Source organism: Laetiporus sulphureus, assembly GCF_001632365.1.
Source record: "Laetiporus sulphureus 93-53 unplaced genomic scaffold LAESUscaffold_36, whole genome shotgun sequence".
Taxonomy (NCBI): Eukaryota; Fungi; Basidiomycota; class Agaricomycetes; order Polyporales; family Laetiporaceae; genus Laetiporus; species Laetiporus sulphureus.
The window spans coordinates 361,101-387,730 of NW_024468545.1; the positions used below are offsets into that span (position 1 = coordinate 361,101).

The 26,630-nt window shown below is 52.6% G+C and overlaps 10 protein-coding genes across 10 annotated transcripts; 4 read left to right on the forward strand and 6 right to left on the reverse strand.

Moving 5' to 3' along the window:
- The first annotated feature begins 305 nt into the window (after positions 1–305).
- LAESUDRAFT_814392 (uncharacterized protein) lies at positions 306–2,274 on the forward strand. Its single transcript, XM_040914573.1, has 2 exons — positions 306–1,852; positions 1,911–2,274. The coding sequence occupies exons 1-2, from the start codon at positions 362–364 to the stop codon at positions 1,950–1,952; spliced, it is 1,533 nt and encodes a 510-aa protein (XP_040761744.1). The 5' UTR covers positions 306–361; the 3' UTR covers positions 1,953–2,274.
- LAESUDRAFT_322612 (uncharacterized protein) lies at positions 1,930–2,546 on the reverse strand. The gene is made up of 2 exons (XM_040902009.1): positions 2,545–2,546; positions 1,930–2,484 (listed from the first exon to the last, which is right to left on the reverse strand). Exon 2 carries the CDS (start codon positions 2,284–2,286, stop codon positions 1,993–1,995), a length of 294 nt encoding a protein of 97 aa, XP_040761745.1. The 5' UTR covers positions 2,287–2,484; positions 2,545–2,546; the 3' UTR covers positions 1,930–1,992.
- A 465-nt stretch (positions 2,547–3,011) lies between these two features.
- On the forward strand, positions 3,012–4,947 carry LAESUDRAFT_814393 (uncharacterized protein). The gene is made up of 2 exons (XM_040914574.1): positions 3,012–4,635; positions 4,694–4,947. The coding sequence occupies exons 1-2, from the start codon at positions 3,112–3,114 to the stop codon at positions 4,724–4,726; spliced, it is 1,557 nt and encodes a 518-aa protein (XP_040761746.1). The 5' UTR covers positions 3,012–3,111; the 3' UTR covers positions 4,727–4,947.
- Positions 4,948–5,169: 222 nt separating this feature from the next.
- On the forward strand, positions 5,170–8,710 carry LAESUDRAFT_728722 (uncharacterized protein). Its single transcript, XM_040909500.1, has 4 exons — positions 5,170–5,331; positions 5,384–5,547; positions 5,925–7,423; positions 7,479–8,710. The coding sequence occupies exons 1-4, from the start codon at positions 5,222–5,224 to the stop codon at positions 8,223–8,225; spliced, it is 2,520 nt and encodes an 839-aa protein (XP_040761747.1). The 5' UTR covers positions 5,170–5,221; the 3' UTR covers positions 8,226–8,710.
- A 102-nt stretch (positions 8,711–8,812) lies between these two features.
- LAESUDRAFT_683247 (subtilisin-like protein) lies at positions 8,813–11,497 on the reverse strand. Its single transcript, XM_040905818.1, has 10 exons — positions 10,791–11,497; positions 10,617–10,731; positions 10,448–10,555; positions 10,267–10,395; positions 10,093–10,206; positions 9,908–10,023; positions 9,661–9,846; positions 9,417–9,607; positions 9,213–9,360; positions 8,813–9,157 (listed from the first exon to the last, which is right to left on the reverse strand). The coding sequence occupies exons 1-10, from the start codon at positions 11,466–11,468 to the stop codon at positions 8,993–8,995; spliced, it is 1,950 nt and encodes a 649-aa protein (XP_040761748.1). The 5' UTR covers positions 11,469–11,497; the 3' UTR covers positions 8,813–8,992.
- Positions 11,498–12,767: 1,270 nt separating this feature from the next.
- Positions 12,768–14,314, reverse strand: LAESUDRAFT_814396 (uncharacterized protein). Its single transcript, XM_040914575.1, has 6 exons — positions 14,023–14,314; positions 13,907–13,960; positions 13,761–13,850; positions 13,430–13,709; positions 13,165–13,370; positions 12,768–13,090 (listed from the first exon to the last, which is right to left on the reverse strand). The coding sequence occupies exons 3-6, from the start codon at positions 13,825–13,827 to the stop codon at positions 12,981–12,983; spliced, it is 663 nt and encodes a 220-aa protein (XP_040761749.1). The 5' UTR covers positions 13,828–13,850; positions 13,907–13,960; positions 14,023–14,314; the 3' UTR covers positions 12,768–12,980.
- A 776-nt stretch (positions 14,315–15,090) lies between these two features.
- On the reverse strand, positions 15,091–15,927 carry LAESUDRAFT_322896 (uncharacterized protein). The gene is made up of 3 exons (XM_040902010.1): positions 15,914–15,927; positions 15,779–15,860; positions 15,091–15,657 (listed from the first exon to the last, which is right to left on the reverse strand). The coding sequence occupies exon 3, from the start codon at positions 15,483–15,485 to the stop codon at positions 15,102–15,104; it is 384 nt and encodes a 127-aa protein (XP_040761750.1). The 5' UTR covers positions 15,486–15,657; positions 15,779–15,860; positions 15,914–15,927; the 3' UTR covers positions 15,091–15,101.
- On the reverse strand, positions 15,165–16,639 carry LAESUDRAFT_786736 (uncharacterized protein). Its single transcript, XM_040913897.1, has 2 exons — positions 15,914–16,639; positions 15,165–15,860 (listed from the first exon to the last, which is right to left on the reverse strand). The coding sequence occupies exons 1-2, from the start codon at positions 16,358–16,360 to the stop codon at positions 15,501–15,503; spliced, it is 807 nt and encodes a 268-aa protein (XP_040761751.1). The 5' UTR covers positions 16,361–16,639; the 3' UTR covers positions 15,165–15,500.
- Positions 16,640–17,717: 1,078 nt separating this feature from the next.
- Positions 17,718–20,180, reverse strand: LAESUDRAFT_658667 (subtilisin-like protein; the record flags this gene model as incomplete). The annotated part of the gene is made up of 10 exons (XM_040904762.1): positions 17,718–17,882; positions 17,935–18,082; positions 18,136–18,320; positions 18,384–18,569; positions 18,626–18,741; positions 18,802–18,918; positions 18,974–19,099; positions 19,162–19,269; positions 19,324–19,438; positions 19,497–20,180. The coding sequence occupies 10 exons, from the start codon at positions 20,178–20,180 to the stop codon at positions 17,718–17,720; spliced, it is 1,950 nt and encodes a 649-aa protein (XP_040761752.1).
- Positions 20,181–24,537: 4,357 nt separating this feature from the next.
- LAESUDRAFT_322981 (glycoside hydrolase family 5 protein) lies at positions 24,538–26,630 on the forward strand (the record flags this gene model as incomplete). The annotated part of the gene is made up of 6 exons (XM_040902011.1): positions 24,538–25,263; positions 25,314–25,634; positions 25,726–25,932; positions 25,986–26,101; positions 26,250–26,335; positions 26,389–26,630. Coding segments are annotated over exons 1-6 (1,606 nt in total), but the record flags the coding sequence as incomplete, so codon positions are not given.

Consider the following 26,630-nt stretch of genomic DNA (forward strand, 5'->3'; position numbering starts at 1 on the left):
ATCGATTCGGTTTCGCTCTGGTGAGTTTATTATTTGCTCGGCGCCTTGGGAGTGGCTAGCTTGCCCTGCGATGCCGGAATTATTTTATCCGTTGCATGCGTCCAACGTAATAGAATTGAGGCGTACTGAGCGAACGACTCGGCCAAGTGGTCCTCACTGTCGAAGGACGTATGAAGTGTCCTCACTGTCTTATAATCGCTTAAATGGGGCGGCGCATAGTTGTAATGAATTGCTTTCCTATCTGGGTTGACCTCGTGGCCGGCTTTGATGGTATCGACATCGACTAGAGCCTGTCGTCTGTGTACTTTCTCTCAAACCTCCAAGAGTCAAAGTCCTAGTTCTTCCTCATCATACCATTCTCATGCCTCCAGCTGAAAACATAACCCGCGCCGCTGCACCATTCAATAAGCACAACGCCGATGTCATTCTACGTACCTCGGATCAAGTCGATTTCCACGTACACAAGGCCATCCTTGGCTTTGCATCACCCTTCTTTGAAGACATGTTCGAGCTGCCACAACCGTCACAGGCGGATGAAGCTCAGAGTACCTGCCCCGACACCGGTCTCCCGATCGTTGAAGTCACGGAGGACAGCGAGACGCTTGATCTCCTGCTACGACTCTGCTATCCGATCGATGACCCGCTGTTGGACAAACACAAGCCCCTCGGACGCCTGCTGAACACTGCGATGAAGTATCAAATGCAAAGGGTTGTAACACAGTTGTTGGGTGTCCTCAAAGCCATGGTTCCCCGAGATCCGTTACGTGCTTATTTCATTGCATGTAGCGCCTCCTTAGAAGACGAAGCCCATTCTGCAGCGATTGCTTTCAGTGGGACGCTCGATTACTTCCCGTTAATGACGTATGGAGCTACTGCGGGAGCGTATTACCGCCTTCTTTTGTTCAGAGACACGATCAGTCCATCCAAATCCCTATTATTCCGAGTTCCAGAACCACCATCCTTGGATACAACCATTCCGCCCTCGGGGAAGCAATTTACGGTCCCAGATCCATTCAATCAACCATCGTTGGGATCGGATATAGTTCTGCGTTCTTCTGAAGGCGATTACTTCTTCGTTCACAAGACTATCCTTCGAATGGCCTGCAACTCCGAACTTGAGCTAGCACAACTGTTGGGACAATCCCTTTCTACCACTTATGAAGACCGCGAGGTTGTCTCGCTCCCTGACACCAGCCAAATACTCTGCCTATTGTTGCAGCTCACATATCCCGTTCAAATTGATCGGCCAAGTTTTCCAGTGGACGATCCTTGGGTGATCTCTGAACTATTGGCTTCTGCAAAGAAGTACGGCCTGACTCGGGCTGCTCAGGCTATCAGGACGGAGTGGGAAATGATGCTGAGAACCGTCGATCCGCTCGGCTGCTTTTTCGTGGCAGTAAGGCGGAACTGGGATGGGTATACTCATAACGCTGAATGCTATGCCGCAATGACCTGCACCATGGATTCGTACCATCCACAGATGGAGTTCGTGCCACCATCCGTGTACCGCGCGTTTTTGCGGTACAGGTGGGATATGCGTAAAGCCGTCTATACAGAACTGAGAAAGGAAGTAGACGAGCCATTGCAAAAAAAGGAGGTCCACAGATCGTTGTATTGGGGCGACCATGACGGGTATCTCTCGCGCCCGTTGATGCGTGCTGTCCTTGACGGACTGTGTTTACTGAGGCCTTCCTCCGACATATATACATCAGCCGGTATGCGGAGCCAAGAGAAATCATGGAGTCAATATTTGGGTCGAATCACGACCATGCGGGACGCCGCCTCCACAAACGGTTCCGACCGACGCACGATCTCGCAAATAGAGGATGATATCAGAAGAGCATTCATGCAGGCAAGTATCATGTGAGGCTCACAAGTGTGAGTCAATGTTAAAAGTGCCTACCCTACAGGTTGACCCCAAGTTGAAGTTTCCGGAATTGGATCCGTCTTGAATGGAGATAACGTCAAATGCATCTGTTGTTGAGTGGATATTCATCCTCGACATGGTGCCCGCATTTTTGTAGCAGTCAAACGGAACAGGAGCGTGCCTCTTTTTTCATGGTTTTGTCTCATTTGTTCTGCTATCGTCTGCAAACAAGAGCGCTCTGAATATTGTACCATTACCGTTGACGAACCTGTATGCACCAATATATCAGAATACGATGCTGCTGATGTCGTACGAAATGAGCGGACTTTCATGACGTATTGCAGTACGGACTTACTGATCTGTTGTAGTAAGGCCGTTGGAATTAGCAGCAGTTGTGCGCTCCCCGGAGGATTTTTCATTCAAAACCTCACCCACATATTGGCCAACACCCCCTATAGAGACGGTAAGTTTGAATATACGACTGACGGCTTTCGATGACACTCCTCGAAAAGCAGTTTCGTTCATCGCAATACCTTCATGCAATATCTCGCCCGAACGCTCTCCTGAAACACGCTTGGATTCTCCATTCGTATGTTCATAACTCGCGGTAAGTCATCCTGCGTTCAGACAACGCCGTCAGCACCTGCGACGGAGGATTCGATTCAAAAATTCTTGACCTCTCTCGTTCCGGTGTATGACACCCAGCGTGCAGGTTCAACAGTGCTGTCTGTTTGTCCACAACGCATCACTTTATTCAAGCTCTTACGACGGAAAACGATGCTTACGCTCAAGATGCACGGCCCCACATTCTTCGATATTTGTCTCTGGGAGACCCAGCCTCATGTCTTGACGGCCGACTGCAGAATCAGTGAGATTCTTTGAGTCGGAGCATTTATTCCATAGAATCCCGCATTCATGATTCATGACCGCCAGCTGTTCATGAGACGGTGGAAGGACATTCTAAGCTCATTATAGGTGAGTAGAGGTTCGTTCGCGGTGCTGAATCGCCTGAAAATACAATGAGGATGTGGTCAAGCAATCCTCTCCCGTGCGAAGGAGGCTCCGCTGGAACATTGAAGGTCAGGCAAGACGCCGCGTGTTGAAATGACCATCACCGATCGGTTCTGCCCCGAACCTCAATCTAAGCGAGGCTCGTGGCATAAGATCAATGTTGATTCTCGAGCACGACGTTCTTCACCGCGTTCTTCCTTGCACCTCGCCCTCCCACTGCACCTTCCGCCAACATGGGGCAGACCGTACCCGCCCTCATGGATCCTGAATATATGCATCGGTATGCGGGCCCGCCATTCAATGACAAGGATGCCGACGTCGTCCTGCGATCCTCGGACAACGTGGATTTCTACGTTTACGGGCAGTTCCTGAAGTACATGTCTCCATTGTTCAGTTCCCTCTTCGACCAAACGACGTCGCCGCCGCCTCCATGGGGGAGGCCAGAGCACTGGTGCCTCCCGGAGCACAGCACGACGCTCGATCCGCTCCTGCGCCTCTGCTATCCGCAGGAAAGCGTCCAGCTGGTGGACTGCATGGTCACGCTGGAACTTCTCAAGGTATCGGAGAAGTATCAGCTCCGGAGGATGGTCCTGAACCTGAAGAAACGCCTCCGGGAGCTGATCAGGGCCGAAGCGAACCCGTTGCGTGGATTTGTGGCCGCATGTGGTGCAAACCTGGAGGAAGAAGCTGCGTGGGCTGCCCAGGCCTGGAGTACAGCGCCGACAGCACCGAATCAGGGAATTGTGGCATGGATTCCAGAGATGAGCCAGCTGACAGGAGGGCAGTATTACCGGCTCCTGGAGTTTCGCACGCACTTTCGCCGAACTGGACGGGCCCTCGACAAATCCATCATTGTTCGTGCTGCCGACGTCGTGAAAGAAGAGACACCAGACATCGATATGCACACCAATAGAGCAGCGCATCCGTTCGCGCTCCCGACAGAGACGACGGACCTCGTTCTGCGCTCCTGCGACGGCGAGATGTTCTTCGTGAACAAGACCGTCGTGACTATCGCAGCACCGAAGATGGCAGATATGTTCGATCAGCCCGACCTTCCGTTGCACCAAGATTATCCAATCGTGTCTTTGCCGGAGAAGGCGCAGGTAGTGCGTTGCCTGTTGGAGGCCGTCTGGCCAACAGTTTCCGCATGCACGCTGGACGCGGAAGACCCATGGAATGTAGCGTTGATGCTGAATTATGCTGACAAATGGGGGATGATCAAGGCGTCGACCGAAATCACTCACGTGTGGCAAATGGCGGTGGATAGCCTTGATGCGTTTGAATGCTATCTTGCAGCGACTAGACGCGGTGGGTGGGGGGAGGAGGCCGACACATGTATGAGATACGCCTCAGCCATCCGCCATACGGACAGGCACAGCCTCCAGCTGGAGATCGTCTCCGCGAGTGTGTACCATCGTTTTCTCCTGTACCGCTGGAGAATGCGATTGGCAGTTTTTGAAGAGTTAAAGAAGGAACTGCCGGGGGATATCGGGGACGAACAGGTGGCAAGGCAGTTGCTGTATTGGGCGGACAATGACAACGATTTCGCGGGGACACCGGACGTGATTCCTGGAGCTGTCTCGGGGTTGTGTCTTTTGATAAGTCGCAAATGCGATGCTTCGTCCGCTCTTCGGCGCATCGAGAGAATTTGGACACAGCTTTTGACGAGAATCGCTCTTTTTGCTGCTCATATCACCGAAGGGCGGGCGCGTAACGTTGATCAGATAGAAGCTGCGATCAAGACAGCTTTCAAGCAGGTGAGGTTAAAGAAGCAGCGAGTCGTATTCTTAATGAAAATGTTGATGACATCTCTAGATCGATCCAGGATGCCCAGATGATGATGGGTGAACTAGTGAATATTCACGGACCGTCGCGGAGACGGAATGAACGGATCGCGATCAAAGGGCCCGGTGCAGAGATCTTGTGCGAAGGCCACATGTACTGATCCGCCGGCTCATAGCATAGGTAATGATGGTCCATCAGTGAATATGTACTGCAATACAAAAGACAAAGCTATGGAAATGTAAGACTAACTGCAGCGATAAGCTTGCGCGGAACATTTTCAGCAGGATTCGTCCAGGAAAAAATTCTTGGGCATCCAGGCGATCATAAATTCCACTTGCTAATGTCAAAACGTGTAGTATATGCGAGCAGCGTTTGTTCGCAGACAAAGGCGTCGGCGCGTCGGTGGCGCCTCGACGCGTCTAGTCACGTGCGGTGCGGTGTTGTTGGATGGTCCGTGCGTGGGAAAGGCCAAGCTGGGAGAGAGAGGGGTGGGGTGCTGTGACACGCTCTCAGTCGCGATCTGTCACCAGCACATTGTCCGTGACGCCGCCGCTAATCATGGCGTTCACTATCCTCTCCATGGCCAACGACGACGACACCCGCAAAGACATCGTCTTCAAGGGAAAGTCCAGCAGGTTCTGGCCGCACCTTCCCCCGGAAATTATATGGTTTGTCGTCGCTAGTTCGACCTGCGCCACGATGGCCTGACATTCGCCGTAGCTTGATCGCCACATTCCATCTGCTCAATACCACGGCGACAGCATCGTCTCCAGCATCATGGAACATCATTCAGCTGTGGCCGTCTCGCTTGGCTTTCAACATGTTTCGCGAATCGCTCGAAATGGAGAAGCTGATGTGGATTTGTCCACAATGGGCGCTAGCGCGTAAGTGTCTGCCACCACTGCCATTGTTGATACCTTTTGCGCGTGATACACATCGATTTCTTGCTCCTGGGGCATTGTTGGTATATCGTTTCCTGGAGCCACCCACGTTGCCGCACGGGCAGCGCGAGAACCAGTGGTAGTCGCTGGCCGGGTCGGAAGACCAGCTGTGACCCATTGCCTCAAATACGTGATCGTCGCGTCGTGATCTTTGCAATGGGTCTGTATATGTGCCGATCAATTAATGCGGCGCTGTGAGGCGATGCCTTCCTGCAATAGACCATGCTACGCTCATTGATTGCGACTCACTCGCGCGCTTTAACGTCACTTCAACACGTCTTGATGGGTTCTAACGCGTTCTAACTTTCATACAAACACAGTTGAAAACCATCTCTTCTGGCAGCAAGCATGTAACGTGATTGACCCACTCGACTGGTTAATCCATCACTCGTTTGTGCGCTCGCCGACGGGCGGTTCCACAGCTACGGCCTACGTCCGCGTGTCCGCCTGGACGCATTTTCGGCAAATGATGAACAACTCGTGTGTTGTGTGCCGAATCAACTACCCTTACTCCGTGAATGGACTGGCAAGCGCAAGGCGCGCTGTTTTCACGCCACTGCTCGGGACTATCACCACCTGCAAGGACCACCGCAAAGGAACGTACTGTGGCATCTGCCTTCGCGAATGTCCCACGGTGGAAAGTGAAGAGGAGTACACGCGGGGCCTTGCCTTCTGTTGTGTAGTGAATGAGGACGACGAGACTTGGCCTCGAGTGGAGGCGAATTGTCGGTCGTGCCGCAGTGAATGGCTGTGGCGACGAGCGCAACATACTGTGGTCGATCGCGAAGCGCTCGGTGGTCCGAAGCTATTGAGCGAAGACTGGGAGACACGGCAGGCGGTGGATGCATTCATCGATCTGGGTGAGGGCAAGATTAGAGACGTCATCGACGTTGCCCGTGACAAGTACTGGTACAAGATGAATACCAAGTTGAACAACATGCTCGCAGAAGCCCTCGCCGCATCAAGGCTGCAGCAAGGCTATGGAAGCGATGAGGAGCTGAGTGAGGACGATGAAGATGACCCGGAGCTGATGAGCATCACTGAAGATGCAAACCAGCTGCGCGAATTCGCAATCGCTGACTATGCGCGGAACAGGATCTTGGATGGACATTGGGTCACGCCGCTCGATATCTGGCACAACAACGAGGGTTGCCAAGTGGTCTTGGAAGCACGACACCCATGTCCTTGGAACCACGCAGCCATCTGGGATGGCGCACTTGAGGCGGGAGAGACAGAGTTTGACCCAGAGGGCGTCGAGTTGATGCACCCCCGGCCTAAGACAGTCAAGGCAATGCTGCCGCCATCGCATGACTTGTGCAAGATGACCTATCAGGTGCACATTACAGTGATGCGCGATATCCTCCTCCCAGCAATGAAGAACATCGTGCAGAGGCTCAAGGCGGACTGTGCGGCAGATGGGCTTGACCCATCGATCGTTGCGGCCCGGATGTCACTCGACGACGTCGCGGAGTCTTTACGGAATGAGGCGGTGTGGTGCAAGGAGGTTGACTGGCAGGAGCGCGCGCGCCTGCGGGAGAAGGATGAGGACGAGTTGTCAATGTCATCGCGTTCGGGCGGGTCGCGCATGACGAGCCCGGTGCTGTCGGCGACGACAATTCAGACGACGCCGTCGCCGCCGCCGAGTGGGAGTGCAAGCGGAAAAGAAGACGAGAGTATGGCATCACCGACGTCTCACGCATCGAATACCTCCGAAATAGAGAAGTCAACTCACAAGTCCCCCTTACTAATCCATCCTATTCCTTTCATCCCCATCTCTGTGTCGCAGCTGCCAGAGTTCAGCTTAGACGCGTTCCGATACGTACGTGGTACCATTTCTTTCCATGTGTGATGAGTCTTACCTCTTCTTCCTCTAGGTATGGCGCGAGGCGAGCAGCGAGTTGTATAGAAACTGCTTGTGCTCCGTATGTACCCGTCAAATGGGGAGGGCCGCTGCTTCTCATAGCATGGCCATGGAGATAACGACACCGTCGCAGCCTCAGATCCAGGAGGTCATGCAGATTGAGTTAATTGAGTCGCCAATCGTCCGTGAGCTGCTGAGAACAGAAGAGGAAGAGGAGGAGGAAGAAGCAGAACAGGAGCAGGAACAAGAGCTCGCAGAAGAAGAGGAAGAAGAGGGCGAGTCAGAAAAGGACGACGCGTCTGTCGCGGATGGTTCCCCTATTCCAGTCACGCCGCCGGATGTCTTCACCGCGAAGCTCCCTCCGCTGCTGGTCTCGCGCAAACCTGACGACGCTCTTATCACCAAAGCCCTTCCGGTGATAAGCTTACAGAAGCGTCCTGCCGTCGATCCGCCTGCCACTGCCGAGAAGGTACTCATCAAGCCTCGGCCTTCACGTAAACGCTCCTCGGAGGAGCTGGATGAAGAGGCATACGCCGCCAGTGGTGAGGAGGATGAGCGTCCACGCACGCCTCCGAAGCGATCAAGGAAGGAGGGGGCGTATACCCCGGAGACGATACCGTTGTCGCTGCCTACACCGCCGCGTCTGCGCAAGAGATCATCGGAGGAGCTCGAGGAGGATGAGAGGATGCCGAACCGTGATGGACGAACCGAGAAAAGAGCAAGGAGTGAAGCGCGCTTGGAGACCCCAGTGCATGCGTAGACCTTCAGGGGCGTTATGCCACAGTCGTTGAAAAGGACATGGAATGCCTGAGCAAGTGTATGGCGAACTGAGCTGGCAGGGGCCGCGTGGCTCCCGTGCGTCGAGGATGTCATGTCAGATGCTCGCCAAGAGTCAGGGACCCGGCGTTGGAAGGAATTAATTTGAAGCTCCGTTGCGGAGCGAAGTTGAGCTGGACGAGTTGAACTCCGTTGTATATCTAATTGTGTTTCTTTCTCTCGTCAAAGTTTGCATATCAGCACGATTATCGCGCCATTCCTATGCCCCTCCCCTTTCCCCAAATCTCGCTATTCCGATTGCTTTCCGAGTTGCCTGAGATCGAGACGTTGACTGAATGCTGATCCGGATCGTAAATGTAGACGACTCTTCTGTGCCAAACCGTTGCAGTAGATCTCAAAAGGGACTTGTATTAGCTGTACATCACGTACAAGAATTGATTGGAATTATCATCCCGTGTAGTACTGGCGCTGAGGTGCTCTGCCGTTTGTATGTAGGCAGAAGAGATTTTCAGCTCAACGGAAGTCTACTTTGCGCATATTGCGAGAGTATCAGACTTCACGAAACATATTCCGCCTGCATGGCATGTCGACATGGCACGGTACTGTACCTCTATTCCGCACGCATATTACTATGATCTCTGTTGAAGACGAGGCCGCGATGTGTCATTGTCAATGCACAACTGACTCGAGTCCCACTAATCCCTCAGAAATGCTACACTCAAACGAAGTTCTACTGCTATGATCTGAACCTCAAGGGAGATCCAACCACAACGCGACTAGCTTCGTGAAGTTTGGTGTGCCGACACCGGTAACAGGATCCCAACCAGGTTCAGCGTAGAATCCCTCAGTGCCACATCCTGGGTTCGACCCATTGGTGATATCGTTGAATGCCTCCATGAACGTGGATGTGTAAATCTGCAGGCATGCTGACCATGAGCTCAATGGCCGACAATTTACAGAAGAAACGCACCGTTGGGTTGATGAAGCCAATAGGACCTTTCCCGGCGGCAAAGCGCGCATCGTTGATGGCAGAGAATATGGATGCCGAGACCGGTGACGAGCATGATGTACCATAAACGAGATAGAACTCTCCCTGGATAGCTACCACATAATTTGCACTATGCAAAGCTTCATTTAGCAGCGCCATCCAAGGCTTTGTGCTGGAAGGACGCACCCATTCGCAGAGATATCTGGGAATCCTCGCGAGTTTCCGGACGAGTTATATATTGTTGGCGAGTATGGAGGTGGATAGTCAGTCAGATACTTCTCAACGGCAGTCTTCTGATAGGACGGCATGGCAAAGACGTTCGAGAATCCGCCGCCGGAATAGATCACCTGCTCGCAAGCACTTTCCGGTTCGTAGACCTACTGATCCTTGAGATCATGTTTCACAATCAGAATCGAAGTGTTTGACGCACCGTCGACCCTGGATTGACTTGGGTAGCGCCCACGCTGGTGATATAAGGACACGTCCCCGGGAATGATGGGTTGAAATCCGGAGCGCCGGCAGCCTGAGTTCCGTTCGAGTACAAACAGTAGTCGCCGTTCCCTGCAACACCATAGTCGCCGGAGGAATAGAGGATCGTCATACCCATCAAGCCGAGCTATCAACGAGATCATGAAGCTGTTATTGGGGACGAGTGCACGCAAAGAGGCTCTACAAACCTTAGCATATTCGGCGCATTGCCTTTCCTCATACGCTGGAGTCAGATCGGCCTCATTATATCCATATGATGTTGACATCACATATGCGGGAGTGACCGTGCCGCACGCTTCCGGACCTGATCATGAAAAGATCGGTCAACTCCATCGACCACCAACATGAATGTGGAAAGATGCCATTTACGTACCCTCATAGCCACCGTACGGGTCAGGATATATGGCGTCAAACTCCGGATCGTCCCCTCCTTCAAATGTGCAATAGGAACCATCGAGAGCGTCAAGAAGGTTGTTGAATGAAGCGCCTATAACCATAAAGCGGAGATGAGCAATCATGCGACGGTCATGTTAGACATCAGACGCACCTTCCACGTCATCTCCTGCTTGGTAGAGCTGAACAGGTTGTGTCTTACCGACCAACGTCATCGCATACTGTAGATCCAGGTTCGATTCGCCATTGTAGTCGAATCCGGTCTGATTGGTTTGAATAAATCCTGTGGAACGTTCATGCCTACATTTCATCTTGATCCGGTCAGAAGAACGCACCGCCATCGATACTGTTCAACATAGGTCTCTCTCCGATCTGACTCGGGGAAAACTCCCCGAAGAACATGTCGAGATCGGTGGCGACGTATGCTTGCGGAGTATACTCAACTGTCGGTGCATTTCTATCAGTGAAATTGTTGAGCCCTGCTAAGGTGAGTACAATGCATACCGATGGCAAGGGCCCTCTCGTTGTCGGAAACAGGTGTATAGTTGAAGCTGTAGAGCACACGCAGGCAATCTGGGACAATTGCATTAGAACAATTTGCGAGTTCCGATGCGATACTCTACCGCACATGCGGTTATAATAGTCAGAATAGCCTGACTAGAACAAAGACAAACTAACCTCCAGCGTGCCCGTAGTCTTCGGGAAAGTGGTGCCGAAACCAGGTTGACCGACCGCATGGGCATTTGCGTCCTCTTCTGCTCCATTTCTCTTCTCGAATTGCAGAGGCGTTCGTTTCGGCTTGACGTCGAAGTGTAACGTCGGTATAACCAGCTCGACATGCCTCGAGACATGCTCAGGCAAGTGGTATTTCTCGTGACACGCGACGTGCGTGTAGCTCTCATCATCACCGAATTGATAGACGTAGTATTCCGTCCCAAGCAGCTGTTCAGCTTCCTCGATGGTCACGTTGGCTTGTATCCATCCTCCACCAGGGATGAGCTTGACATGGTCCGGCCCCAAGCCACTCTCGAGTAACCACGAGCTAACCGTATCGACAGACTCTTGCGTTGGGCGGAACGTCGCAGCGACCTTCGCAGGGCTCCAGTGCTTCCCGTAGTTTGGAGACTCGGGATGAGAGACATCCACGAGGAATTCCTCGATCATATCGAGATTGGGCTGCGCAAGGCCGATGCGGAATGGTAAGATCATGCTGGGCTCTGCGCGGCGCACAGGCGCCCAGCCGGCGGGGATGTGGATGCGAGACTCATGAACAACAGGTAGAGATGACGCTGACGGGGCTCCTGCAACCGAAAGGCCCAGGGTCACCACGATAACTAGACGGGAGAGGAGCAACATCTCAAATAGAGGGGAAAAGTCCGCACCACAAGGCTCAATCAAGTTGGGGCGTTCGGCGATTTATATCTGCTGCTGAATGGGCATCTCAGATGCCGTTGATCCTGACCTATATTGGGCGCATCATCGTGGAGGATGAGAAGAGGCAGTACATAAGCGTGACCTGACTCAGGCATGCTCTTGAGAATGAGACCACATGGAACAGCAGAAATTCCACACGAATCGTTTTGCGATAACACGTACAGAGGCCTAAAACTGGGCCGACATAAGCCATCCGTGACATTGAAAAGGAACGTTAGGAACGGTACATGCTCATGCTGCCAATGTTGCTGCAATACGTACCTCCTGCAAATCTAACAGCTGCGCGGTCGAGATGGCAATGCCGATCTGAGCTACTTGATAGCCGAGAAGGACTTCAAAGCCTGATGAATCCATAAGACGAGCATCATCAGCGTTCCCATGGCGGGAATGTATGCACGGTATAGGTGTCCTTATCGTATCGCAAACGATGTATCCGCTGCCAAGCAAGAAACCAATATAGAATCAATGTGGATAGGAATTCGCAATAGAAAGTGCACATCCATGCACTGAGAAGTAATATAGCAACAACACCGCCTCGAGGGATACGCGCTTGCAATTAGTCCATCATTCGCGATGCAAGAACGTACAGGCCTTTTTTTGAAGACGCATCATCTCACGCCTAGCGGGTTCACAGCACGATGTTTTGCGTGGCAGGTCGGCATAAGATGCCGTTGCATTCTCGGAGGATCAAACATGATGCCAGTTTCAACTCCGATATATGAATGTGGTACAGTCATCGATCCGACATCGCAAGGGTTCAGTGAGTAGCCATTTTTCCGGTAGCATTAAAACAGAGGGACATTGTCAGCTTCAGGCAAACGCCAGAGACATGAATCAACCAATGTTACGCTCGGGGTCCTTACAGTCATGAGCTAGAGAGCAAGATCTTTCCTATTCAGACCAGAAGTCTACTCGTCCAGAGAGGTGAAGCTGAGAAGCGTGTGTAGTCGATTTGTCCAAAACAGATTTCGTCAGATGCATGATACCGGACGAAGGAACACAACGAGTTCAAGCAGTCCAGGGATTAAGACAGGCTGAAAACCCGCGCCTGACAGTTTCTGAGTATCCAGCTAGTAATATCCACACAGCAAGTTGTATGTTCAATGAAGATAGTGTTGGAGTCCAAGGCATGGGTCGTGTGAACGCCAACGACTCAGATTACAAGCGCCTAGTATAGATAGAGCGCCCGTTAACAGCAAAAGTTTGTCATTTCTAACTATTGCATTTATTGGAATCGAGCGCGGAAACACACCAAGCAGAGTAACATAACAGGCCAAAGGAAATGCAAACAAAAAGTTGTGCTACAGACACAGACGATGCGAACCGCGAGCAATGGTAGTACGTCTCAAGGTACACCAATGCGGCACAATAGTATTGTTCATTCTTCGTGATCAAGCATCATCAAACAAAGGAAGTTCGAGCAACTTAGGAAGGTTAGGTGTGCTGACAAGTACTCAAGACTGGATCCCAGCATGGCTCAGCAGAGAACGCGTTCATCCGGCAGCCAGGGTTGTTGCTGCTGGTAATGTCACCGTTGAACGCCTCTTGGAAAATGGGGGCATAGATCCGCGAACGGCTCTTCAGTCGATACTGACATTCGATGATTGCTCTGACTTACTGCTGGGTTGATGAAGCTTAGGACCTTTGCTGATCGCGAGGCGTGCCGCACTGGCATACGTCGTTGATAGAGGAGAACATGGCGGCAACGGGGGGAAGGAGCACCACGTGCCGCAGACGAGCCACCACTCATCTTGCACAGTGATCAGGTAATTCGTGCTGGATAATGCCACATGAACAGTAATCATGAAACACAGGCTGTAACACCTACTCATCCATTAGCGGAAGGATCAGGAAATGCGCGAGAGTTTGTGGTGTAGACGCACGAGGAGTATGGCTGTGGGTAGTGAAAGGTCGGATTATATCCATCCTCGTAGGTGCAATATGTGCCGTCAAGGGCATCCAGGAGGTTGCCGAACGAGGCACCTATGGCAATGAAGCAGAGGCAAGCAATGGTAATGCTAGCGTCAGAAGTAGCCTCGCCATCATCTAAAACTTGATTGAGCTGAACAAGCAGCGTTGGTCCAGCCGATGTCATCGTGTAGTGAAAGTTCAGATTTGATTGGTCGTTGTATCCGGACCCGGTCTGGTTGGTCTGAATAAATCCTGAAGGAGATTCGTGACTGAGATTCATTTATCTGCAGTGACACGACTCACCACTGTCCATACTCTTCATAACGGGTGTTCCTCCAAACTGGCTCAAGGAGAACTCCCCGAAGAACATGTCGCGATTTTTGGCAACGTACCCTTGTGGGATATATTCAGCTTTCAACGAATGACGCTCAGCGAGCTACACAGCTTACACAAACAGTTGGGATAATCTGCTGGTCCCAGACGGCGAGCAACACCGCTACAATCTGGAGAATATATGGTCAGCGCAGGTCAGATGAGTTTCGGACTAGAGAGGGAATTATCTAACCTCTCGCGTGCTTGCCTCTGGCAGATTTGTCTACAGATTAGCGTTTTGGCAATTTTTGGTTCAATCGTCCTCTTCTCAAGCTGAAGAGATGTTTGTGTCCGCTTTGGCTTGACGTTGAAGTACAAAATTGGCGTTATGAGTTCGATGTGCTTCGAGACATGCTCAAGTAAATGGCATTTCTCGTGACGCGAGACGTTGGTGTACCTCCCATCGTCGACAGACTGATAGATGTAGTATTCCGTCCAGAGCTAGCAGCTGCGGCCTCCTCAATCGTCACATTGGCCTGTGGCCAACTCCTCCAGGGGCGAGCTTAATGCGATCTGGCTCTAAGCTACTCTTAAGGAGCCACGAGTGGACGGTATCGACAGGTTAGGTTACCTAACCTAACGCTCTTGAGAATGAGACCACAAGGGACAGCAGACGTACCACATGAACGATTATGCGATAACGTATAACGTATATAGAGACCTGCGTCTTGGGACTGGCGTAAGCCATCCGTGACCTTGAAAGAGCATGTTAGCGAGGATACATGCTCGCACTACTAACGCGGCCACAGTACGCACCTCATGCGCATCGATATACGTTCCTATACATCTGACAGCTGCGCGATTGTGTGGTTACGAAGCGCTCATTGGGTTCGGGGTGGAGACTCGTCCGGTGGTAAGGAGATAAAAACGATAAGAAAGAGATCGTCAAAGGCCATCTTACCGTCAAGGAGCATCACGACTTCTTCGATGGAACGTATATCGACGAGAGTCGAGACGCAAACGAAACGCTGACGGGTTCTTATTGATCAGTATATCGAAAGAAAATCACTTTCGGTGAGAGCGAAGAAGTGAACAAGAGGACATTCCACGAACGGACTGTTGTTCTGAATAACTGTCATCGCATCGGGTTGGGAGTCGAGATGCCACGAGAGCAGTAAGCAAAAAGGACTTGGAGCCGAAATTACAATCAGGAAGATTGAACAACGGAGAAAGATGACAAATGTTCATCAAAGCTAACCTCTGTCGGCTGTGTCATCATCCTCAACGCCGTGACCTCGGTGAACAGCTGAGCATCAATCGCGGCCAACCCAATCACAGTCCCACATGTATGAACGGCACCCATGAAAATGACATCGTCTTCGATTGGGCCCCTCGCTCGCGCAGCATCTTGGTGGCGTAATGAAGAGCAATCGCTGCCTTAGTGCTATCTGGCTTGCCGGCCATGGAAATGATACTGCGATAGCCTGCGCGCTGCATGGCTTCCGTGAGGTGTGCAGCATTGGCGACGAGGTTCTCGGCTCCTGCAGCTGTCTCGCAAGCAGAGAGGAAAGCGAAGTCGGCATGCCCTAGACGCTCTGTACAAATTAGGCTGGACATGGTCAAACGTCCATCGTGCAGTATCAGGGCACTATCCAGTGGGTTAGGAATGCCTTGTGTTCCGTGACACGCAAAGTGGACCCAGCTATGATTCCGCATCCCATCCAAGACGCTCTACACGGTGCCTGCCGAATCTTGCAATACTTGTGAAGCGATCTTGAAGTGAGACGCGATCTGCTCGATTTTGCAAACCTCTTCTTGGGCGTTGGGGAGTGCTGGATATAAATAAGAGTGACATGCGCCGCTTTGAGACTGACTGACTGCTAATACGCTGATTGGTTTATTCGACGACGGTAACGGTTTAGGTGGCGAAAGAGCGGCCAGCGTGGATGTGTATGATGGTATAACATAGTCAGAAATCTTGTGACCAATTCCACCTTTGGAGTAGTCACCCGCCGCGTGAAGAGGCATGAATGCTAAAATGCTAATCGGACAGAACCACAGGCGAGGAGGATCGGTGCAGACATCGGCGGGCTAGTAAAGAATCGTGGGTGAATGTACCTTGAGGCGAAAAGCGCGAGACTTACGACAATTGACAGGGCCTTTAGGATCGGCTGCACGAGCAATTCCCATAGTTTAGATAGGACATCGGCCAGGGCGCCCAAAGGATGTCCATTCGTGTCCACCATCTTTGCAGGTCTATCATTGCGATAGGGCCATTCAGGCCTTGAGAATCCCAACTGCCGCCGAAATTGCTCCACAGTTTCGAAGCTGATCTTGGTTGGGACGTGCAAAACATCTTGATGTCCCTTTCTCAGGACAAGCGCATCAACGCCATCATAGTAGTTGCGGTTGAGGATGACAACCGGGCTACAGACTAAGGCATTTTGGATTTTGCGAGAACTCTCTGTAATTCGAAATCCACGTGAGCGGATACGTCTCCCCGATTGACTGGAGACACTCCGTAAAATCGACGAAGGCGTGTGTGTACCTGTAGACGGAATCTCCGTATTGCTTGCGAAAACTGGCATCATTGAGTAGGTGGCGAAAATGTCCTAAAGTGAAGGGTCGACGCTCTTGTTGGAGAGCCTTCTGCATTTTTCCTAGGACCTGGAATAGCATGTAAAGGAGAAGGAATGCTTCTCGCAGAAAGTCCAGATATGCAGCATCATCCAATGGCATTTCTTCGTCTTGTGCCCAAAATGCCAGCATAAACAGTCTCGATAGCAAAGCATCCCGCGAGCGGAAGTCGAAGGTGAGTTCTTGATAACTGACTACTTGAGTGTCTAGGTGAATCCATGCCACTTTCGTGGTCTGAGACTTGCTTCTCGCGGCACTATTTTTGTGAGGAGGATGTGGACACCGCGTCATGAACCATGCCAGCGACTGAACTCTGTCCAATGTCTCCACCGCCTCTTCGTACGCGCCCTGTCCTATCAATCGGCTGACCTCATCACGATGCAAACTGAGTGAGGCTCGACTCATCCACCCAGGACGCGAAGGAGTTTCTGTGAACCAGATAGTCCTGAAGAAGAGATCCTCGGGTATTCTATCCATGATGTCAAGGACCTGCTCCAATCCGCTCTGCGCCGGATGAACCACAAGGAATGGCTTGATGCCTTCGAAGAGCTCGGTTGTAAACAAGCCAGCAACCGAAGCGGCCTGCGCCATGACTCTACATACGACACCGCTGTAGCGTACTTTAGTTGTATATGGACATTTCATACCTAGCACACAGGTAGGCGTGGTATTGAGGAACGTTGCCTCGAGCAAAAGTGACGTCTACGTTATGCAGTGAAACTCGATGAGGATGAGACATCACTGGAGAAGGGGCTCGCAGCCATACCAAGTACTATCGACGTTCAGGGGAAAGTTCTATCGGCCCCAAGGGTGAGTGTTGACCGAGAAATTCGGGTTACTTTGCGACTGTTGAACTTTGGGATTGCGCGCTAAGATGCTAAGACTATGCAGAGTGACTCTTTGTACATGTTTGTAGTCTAAGGTTCCTGATCGTGGGCTTTATGTACTAGTAATCCCATTATTGAGTGTTGAGAGAGCTTCGATGTTATTGATGATGGTCGAGCGTTGCAACGTTGAACGTTTGAACGCGAATTGAGAAAGCTATAGCTAATGAAGCGCCCACCGACAGTGCCACTGCAACATTTCAGATTATCGCATACATTCGGAACTGTCCTCGAAATGCTACCATCACAGTCCAAGCACAACCAAGGCAGCCACAGAGTCATACTACACACTCAGACGTGAGTAATCAATGTACATGCACCTGAAGTTCTTCCACACAACGCTGTCGAATCATTTCAACACCTCTCTCCTCGATTCGTTGTCCGCACCTGATGACGATGCCAGCCCCACCAATCCCCGGTCTCCCAATCACGGAAGCAAGAGCCAGAGCGCAAGCAGCTTCACGAAGTTGGGGGTACCAACGCCCGTGACGGGGTCCCACCCAGGCTGAGCGTAGAATCCCTCGGTGCCGCAGCCGGGGTTGCTGCCGCTCGTGATGTCGTTGAACGCGGCCATGAATACAGGAGTGTAGATCTGCAATTCTTCCTCAGTCGGGCTCCAGAAGAGGCTAGCACAGAGTACGCACCGTAGGGTTGATGAAACCAATCGGGCCTTTGCCAATGGCGAGACGCGCGTCATTGATCGCCGAGAAAATCGCCGCGCTGACGGGAGAAGAGCAGGAGGTGCCGTACACCAGGTAGTACTCGCCGCTGACAGCGACAACGTAGTTGGCACTGTGCGATATGACGGTCAGCATTTGCTAGGAGGCAATGGCGAGCAGATCTACCCGTTCGCGGAGATATCGGGGAAGCCACGCGAGGTCGCGTTGTAGATGTCAGACGCGTACGGCGGTGGATATGTCGTCAGGTAGTGCTCAACTGCGGCCTTCTGGTACTTCGGCCTGGCGAACACGTTGGAAAACCCTCCGCCGGAGTAGATCACCTGCTCGCACGCAGATTCCGGCTCCCATACCTGGTCAAGAAGAACCTTACGGTCAATGCATGAGCATAATGATGTAACACGAGGGTTACGCACAGTTGCGTTCGGGTTAACTTGCGTAGCGCCGACGCTGGTCACGTACGGGCATCCTCCGGGGAACGTGGGCGCGAAGATATCGCCGTAATAGTCCTCATAGCCCTCTGAGTCGAGACAGATACCATATTGCCCTGCAACGCCTTCATCACCGGAGGAATAGAGGATCGTCGTTCCCAACAGGCCGAGCTAACCCCAAGGCGTCCAAACTCTATCAAGTCATGGGGATCTGCAGTGACACATACCTTGGCATACTCGGCGCACTGTCGCTGGGCGTACGCGGGCGTCAAATCGGCCTCTGTATAGCCGTAAGACGTGGACATGATGTATGCGGGAGTGATTGTGCCACAGTTCTCAGGTCCTATACCGTAGCGTAAGTAGCGCGCTCTTAGAGACTGTTTGCGTAAGATGCAATCTTTACCTTGATAGCCAACGCCATATGGGTCGGGGTAGGTTGCGTCGTACTCCGGATTATCGCCACCCTCGAATGTGCAGTAGGATGCGTCCAATGCATCCAGAAGGTTGTCGAACGAAGCACCTGAATATGCATGCTCGGTGTCGGGTATTTTGGCACAGCAAAGATGATCGCGTACCTTCATACAGGTCTCCAGCCTGGTAAAGTGTAACGGGTTGCTTGCCAGTAACCAATGACATTGAGTATTGGAGGTCCAGGTTAGATTCGCCAGCGTAGCCAAAGCCACCATAGTTGCTCAGTACACCTAAGGTCCACGGATCAGCCTGTTAGATCCACCGGACCCACAAGGGATAACAATAAAGTTACCTCCATCTATGCTGTCCAGGATCGGCCTCTCCCCGACTTGACTTGGAGAAAAATTCGCAAAGAACATATCAAGATCGTCTGCAATGTACCCTTGAGGGGTATATTCCACTAGAATGAGGTATGAGCGACTACTGTGATTAGTTTCATCTGCACACTGCGTACCAATCGCGATGGAGTTTTTGTCGGCGGCAAAGGGTTCGTAGACAAAGGAGTAAAGAGCGCGAAGACAGTCGGGAACAATTTGCTCGTCGCAGTCCTCCAGCTCGGAAATGATAGTCTGATCAATAGAAAACAAGATCAACCAAGAAGTTCTCCCACCCAAAAATGAGACTTACCGAGATGGTCCCAGACGTTTTGGGGAAACTGGTTCCGAAGTTTGGCTGGCCCACAGATTGCGCGGAAGCGTTGTTCTGACTTCCATCCTTCTTGTCGTACTTGCTGTACTGCACCGGCGCAGCTTTCGGCTTCGCGTCAAAGTGCAGGGTAGGAGTCACGAGTTCGACGTGCTTCGCAACGTCCTCGGGCAGATGGTACCTTTCATGGCACCCGATATGCGTGTGACTCTCATCATCACCGTACTGGTATACGTAGTACTCCGTGCCGAGCAGGCTCTCCGCCTCGTCGATTGTCACGTTCGTCAGCACCCATCCGCCACCGTAGCTGAGAGTGACGCGTTCTGCCTCGATGCCGTTGTCGACGAGCCATCCAATGACGGTGTTGACCGACTCCTGCGTGGGGCGGAACGTCTGCGCGACCCTGGCGGGACTCCAGTGCTGGCCATAGTTGGGCGAGTCGGGGTGTGACACGTCCATGATGTACGACTCGATGTTTTCGAGGTTCGGCTGGACGAGACCGATGCGCATGGGGAGGATCATGCTGGAGTCGGCGCGCCGCATGGGCGACCAGCCGAGAGGAACCCGACCGCGCGTTTCGTGGACGACGCGAGACGATGAGAAAGAGGCCACCCCTCCGATGGAGAGGGCCAGCGACAGCGCGGAGAGCATACGAGTGGCAAGCATGACGGACAAGGGGCAGGGCTGCACCTCTGCTTGCCCTAAGATGACAGGCCAACTCAGCGATGTTTTTATACTCTTTGCGACAACTGGCACCGTCGACAGACGGCTACGTCTGACCGCTGCCAAGGACACGCGCGTTCATCTAGGCTGATGGAACCATCGGCGCGACGAGTGTCTTGCGTAGAAGCGAGGATGTTCGGATGTCTGCTCATACAATCAGCAGTCGGAAACGCGTGGTGCGCCAAGGCGAGTACCTGTGGCAGGAGATTGATTGACCTCATAAACACTGCCGACCCATAAACGGCCGACAACACATGAGCATCCCTGCTCGAGCCTGCTCGAAATCGGTGATAACTCACCTATGTGAGGGCCGTAGTTGATGGCTTACTGATCAGCAGGCCGACCAAGCCCCGTATTGCTGTCGATCTGGCCATATCCCTAGCGTGTATCACATATCCGAGTCAGATATGAGGATGATGTAGTGTCATAACCGGCCGGAAGAATATATCTTTCCACATCAGCTTCTTCCGAGGCTGGTGACAGGAAACTCCGCGCGTTGACAGAACGGCATCAGATGAGCAGCAAAAATGCAGCACAGAGAGGAAATCCTTGTGTTTGGGCCTTAAGGACACTGTGGGCAGCGCATGCCATGACTTTGACTGCTCGTTGGGCTTGCTTCGACATGGACAAAGTTGAGGTGGATAAGCGCTCGCTTTGAGAGAAGGATTAGCGTTTGATGGCGACGACGCGATGGCTGTATTCGGCCTAGCATGTCCCTTTAGTCCTGCCACGAAGGCCTGGCTGCTCGCGTGAGCGACGCTTGAGCCTGATCACTACATTCCCTCTCGCAATCCCCCTCCTCCAGGGCTGTAAGCCCCCGAAAAGCATACCGTCAACCACGCTCGAGTGCAATTGTTCCTTTTCTGGGCTGGATGATCCTAGAGCTAAGTGTCCGATCACAATCTGTAAGGCACTAATGGTTCCCCGGTGCCGCTCTTTGGCCGCTGTTACGTTAGATGCAGAGCTTCGACTCATATCACTGTCTGCTCCCCGCAAATCTCTCACCCGGCGGGTGTTCTCCGTGGCCGCCTGATGGTGCTCATGGCACCAGACGATCTGTATCAGGCTCCAGGTCGACGCAGAAAGCTCATCAATACAATTTTTTGGTACAATCTACTCACTGTCGACAGTTGGCCATGCCTACGCCTGTTCTCGGCTGCAACTGGATGGAGAAGTATGAGAATAGTACTGCTTGTACGTAACACAACAGTGCACTACGTGACCTGCCCTATGGTATGTACAACGGTAGCTTTGCAATGACATGCATGAAGCCCAGTCGATGCAGTGGGACCTCGACTGTCGTCTCCTCTGATACTATGTTGCTGCGCTTGTTGCTGTTACAATCATGATCCAAACGCATGTTGTAATGATACTTCGTTGTTTTGCTCACATGTCTACCCGTAGTACATGAGCAAAAGTTACTCACATCCTAACAGGCATGCTTACAGCTGTACTACTGATAAATATCACATCATCTTTATGAGGTTGTACGTTTTAAATGCGATGTACTGAGAGACAATAACCTCTTTGTTGACCAGAACAGGCATCAAGGTTGCCTTAAGCGGCATGATCACGTGACTGACCTGTCCGATGCGCGTAAGCCAAGCACCCATCCATGTTCTGCCCCACTATACGCTGCTCCTTGACATCATCGAGCACCCATCACCCCGCTACTTGCTTTCGTCACGCTCCATCCCCGCTTTTTGAGCCGCATATAAGCAGCATCGGAGTTCTTCTTGGCTGGTTGCCTCTTTCTTCCTAACCTGCATCGTCTGCTGCGCTGGCCCCTCGACCAAACCTCGGCAACCAGCCTTTTCGACTGCCTTCCTTTCCGTCTTATTTGAACAGCTCTGCTCTACTCCTCCGGAACTGGGCAGCATTGGGGACTTGCTACCAACACGCAGCGCAATGGTGATCAAGGCAAACCCTCGTATGCAGGAACATCGGAGCCATGCTGGAGCATATACCTGAAGGAGACGATCAAACGAGAGGCGTGAGGAGCATAATGAAGCTGGTGGGTATTGCATTTATTTCAAGTCTACGTTTGGTTGCGTCCGTGCGGACAGAAATCAGTCTCACGCGGTGGCTGGTACGCGGGGGAATTTATGTGACCATTGTTCAACGTTCAACATAGAGACAAGTCCTGGTGGCCTCGAGGCGGTGTTGGCGTATGTATATTAACGCAGCAGTCAGATTCCATTCACGGGCAACATAGGAGACGGACAACACGATCTTCAGCAAAACATATGGATTCTCAGCATACTGTAATCTCAACGCCGCCACGACATCGACTTGGTCTCAGAGAGTCACGAAGGCATTTAAGGTGCATGACAAAGGCATTGACCAGCGCTCACAGCGGAGCACTAGGAGAACCGGCATAAGTTGGTTGATTGGGTTGATGTGGCGATGTCCCATGGCGTGGTGCGTACACTCTTCTGGATGATCGTATGTCCTCTGAAATAATCGATTCGTGGACCATCGATGCGTCTCGATATCTTCTGTCCTGCAGCAATAAAACGGTACGATGTGGGGTGTTTTGCACTTAAAGCCATGCGATCGACCAAGATGCGGTGCGAGCAGCTGGGAAACGCTGGTTTTTTCACAGGAAACTTTGCCAAGATCGGACCCATCTGGTGGATGAATGCAGGATTCGAAGCGTCATCAAGCAAGGACTGTTACATCAACCAAAGCCAAGGTCAACACTTCTTGGATCAACGCCAAAGTATCTGTTAGTTTCCTCTTGCTGACAGGCTTTCCGCTCAGTCTCGCCTAACGCATCGCCACACTGCGGGCATAGCGTTCATTTGATTAGCTTGGGGCTCCTTAAGCTTTGCGCTGTGGCCATCACCGTCAAGGTTCAATAAAGCGTTCCAGCTGCATTCGGTGCTTCTGAGTCTCACTGCAAGTCTCCCAATTCCTGAAGCATCCTCTCAAGCCATGATGAACAGAAATTTCCTCGTTCACGAACGTCTAACTGACGATGTATGATCTGCGCATATAGACGCAAGCCCGTCCCCCCAGCCCGTTTGCAGTCTCATCTACAAGTCGGGAGTATCAAGTTTGCTTCCTTTCGGGGCAAGTCTGGATCTGCAGTCAATTTCGAATTCCCCATCTCCGTCTCTGCGCATGTTCTGTCTAGTCTTGGTCGATGTCGCGATAGCGTTGACCTCATGGAGCCGGAGCTTCCAGGACGACTTATTGCGCCACAACAACCTTTACTTGAAATGTTGTCACCCGCAGCCTTGGGGTTTAGTCTCTGCTGGACCAACCATCTCAGGCTGACATGTTTTGTCTCCGAGCGTGCCTTTCGCCAAAGTCTAGGGATTCGTCAGCCTTGGTGTGATCGACGCTAACTCTAGATCTTCCCGTCGGAACGCCACGTTGGACTATAGCTCTGAGCAAGATGGCCTTGCTCGAACGCTATTGTGGAACAATCAATTCTGAACAGGAATGGTATGGAGTTCGAAGCTCGGAGGCACGACAGACTGTTCATTGGTAAATTCTATGTCGAACCCCTCGATCTGTCGCTATCAACGTACCAGATCCTGTTTCCGCTGAAAGGATTGAGGTGAACTGCTCTCTCTCTCAGCTGCGTTGGTAAGACAGACGATCAGCAGAGGCGGGAATACACGAGAACTGGTACACGTCGCACGGTGCCACCACGCCCAGGCACCGGATCACTGCCCATAATGGAGTTCTCAAGTGTACCACTCCCGTTTTCACCGGCCAGGCCCTGTAGAGCTTCTCTCGAAGCCGCAGTAAATGCTCATGAAGCTCAGAGCGTGTGAACACGCGTACAAGTGGGTTGAAGAGCCCATGTCAGATAAGAAGAGATATGGTGAAGCATACGAGGCCGCCGACGTGCGATTGCGCGCCGCGAAGCAGGTGTGTGAAGCCACTCGAAACGATGCTCCTCGGGGTGATGTCATTTCAAACGCAGAAGACTGATCTCGCAGCCGTCGCCCGAACGTTCACCCGTTTCAACTCCCGCAGGACCTCCGACACAGTGCGCTGGACACTGTGGAGGTTTGAGGCATGCTCGCATACTGCCATGCCAGTCGAAGAGGCTCTCGGCGAAGTGGTGAGTCGGAGCACTGGAGGGGGGGCGAACGCGCATGCCCGGGAGAAGGACCGAGATAGGCGGGTGCAATCTGCGCGACGTGTTCCGAGCACGTGCGATGGAGCCAGCAGCGGCCCTGGGGGACATACAAGCTGCGCGCAGCAGCCTGCAGCCTCATCAGGGCCCCTTCGTCTTCCGCAGCTGCCAGGTTTTCTCTCCCTGTCCTCTTCCCGACGGTCGCAGCGACAAGACTCGCGGTGGTATCGACCTTCTTGACGTCACCGATCGACACAAGCGCGCCTTGCCTTATATAGCAAGCGATTGCGCGCGCAATGTCCTCCAGCGCCGGCCACGAGCGCGACACGGCCGATCCCACCTCCCTTGCGCCGCCTCAGCCCATCCAGGACACCGAGAATTCGCAAGTGGACGTCGGGCGCCCTGATTCGCACTACGCCGAGTCTGCGACGAACACCAACGCACCGTATATACCCAACTCATCGGCGTCAGGCATCCTTCCCGATCCGTCGATTGCATCGACACCACGTGTCGCCTCGTCCTACGGCACGCCCACGGCGACACCGAACGAGGCCTCCTCTGATGCACTCGGAGGGACCGCAGCAGCCGCCACGACTGCTGCTGCCACAAAAGAGGCTACGGACGTTCCTGGGTCAAAAGAAGCGCTGGCGCACCCCGGCGCAGCACACCCGGCTAGACGACCGTGGTACAAGCGGCCGGTCTTCTGGCTGCTGGCGTTCATCGTGTTGGCGGTTGTGGTGCTTGTTGTAGTATTGCCGGTGTGGTTCGTGGGCGTCAAGGGACACAAGCACACTGGCAGCAGCTCTTCCGCGTCTAGTGGAGGTGGCACTACGCCTAAGTCGACGGTGACTACAACTGGCGGGAATGGCAGTACGGTCACGACTGATGATGGTTCAACGTTCACCTACATCAATGATTTTGGCGGTTTCTGTAAGCTCACCTGTTGTCGGATGGCGTGGCTGTACTGATCTCGCGTGCAGGGGTGTCCGACCCGACCAACCCATTTAACAACTCTGCTCAGCCAAATTCATGGACGCCGCCGCTCTCGGAGTCATGGAACTGGAGCAAGGACCGTATCTACGGCGTGAACCTGGGCGGGCTGTTCGAGCTGGAACCGTTCATCAGTCCGAAACTGTACCAGGCGAATCCAGGTAGCTTGGACGAGTGGACGCTTGACCTCTTGCTGCGCGCAAACGGCAGTAACGGTGGCGAGCTGGGCAAGGAGGAGTATGGGTTGCAGGATGTGATGGAGCTGCACTACAACGAGTTCGTCACCGAGCAGGACATCGCGGAGATTGCGGGTGGGTGCAATGCGCCTTCGTACTTGAGTGATCCCCACTAATCTGTACGCCCTCTTTTGCTGCCCCGTCCTTCTGTTCGGCACCTCTCCAGGTGCTGGCTTGAACTGGATCCGTGTTCCTATTCCGTTTTGGGCCATCGAGAGCTGGAGCAATGTGGGCGTGGCGAACGGGACGACGGTCAGCGAGCCATTCCTGGCGAAGACCTGCTGGCCATACATCCTTCGCCTCTTCGGATGGGCTCGCAAGTACGGATTGCGCATCAATCTTGATCTGCACACGATCCCGGGCTCGCAAAACGGTATGCATCTGGGTGTTCTGGCATTAGTGGAGTTATAATTCTGATTGAATCAGGCTACAATCATTCGGGCAAGTACGGGATAGTCAACTTCTTGAATGGTGTGATGGGTGTGGCCAACGCAGAGCGTGCTCTTGAATACATCAGGGTCATCACTGAGTTCATCACGCAGGTGGGTGTTCTATTCTCCAGCCGTCTCATATTTCAGTGGCTGATTGATTAACTTCATGTTCTATTCATTCGTCAACGCTTACCTGAACGCCCGTCCTTGCACTGTATGTATCGCATGGATTGAACTTATGTCCGCTTATGCGCTGCAGGAAGAGTACCAGCCGCTGATCCCGATGTTTGGCATCGTGAACGAACCATTACTGGCAACTATCACATTGGACACTCTCACTACTTTGTATGGCATTCATGTTCAAGGCGGATCCCTGGCGCTGACAGAATCTGACGCAGCTACTTGCAAGCATACTGGGTGATGCGCAACATCACTGGAGTAGGTGAAGGCAACGGACCATACATATCTATCCACGACGGCTTCATGGGCACGGACTACTGGGCGGGCTTCCTCGCGGGCTCGGACAGGATTTCTCTCGGTGCGTACCTCCTTCTCCCGCGACGGCGTGCCCTTGTGGCGCAAGCTGACGTGTCCATCGCACCTTGCTTCTCACATCTGTATGCGGCCTCCTACGCGTTGC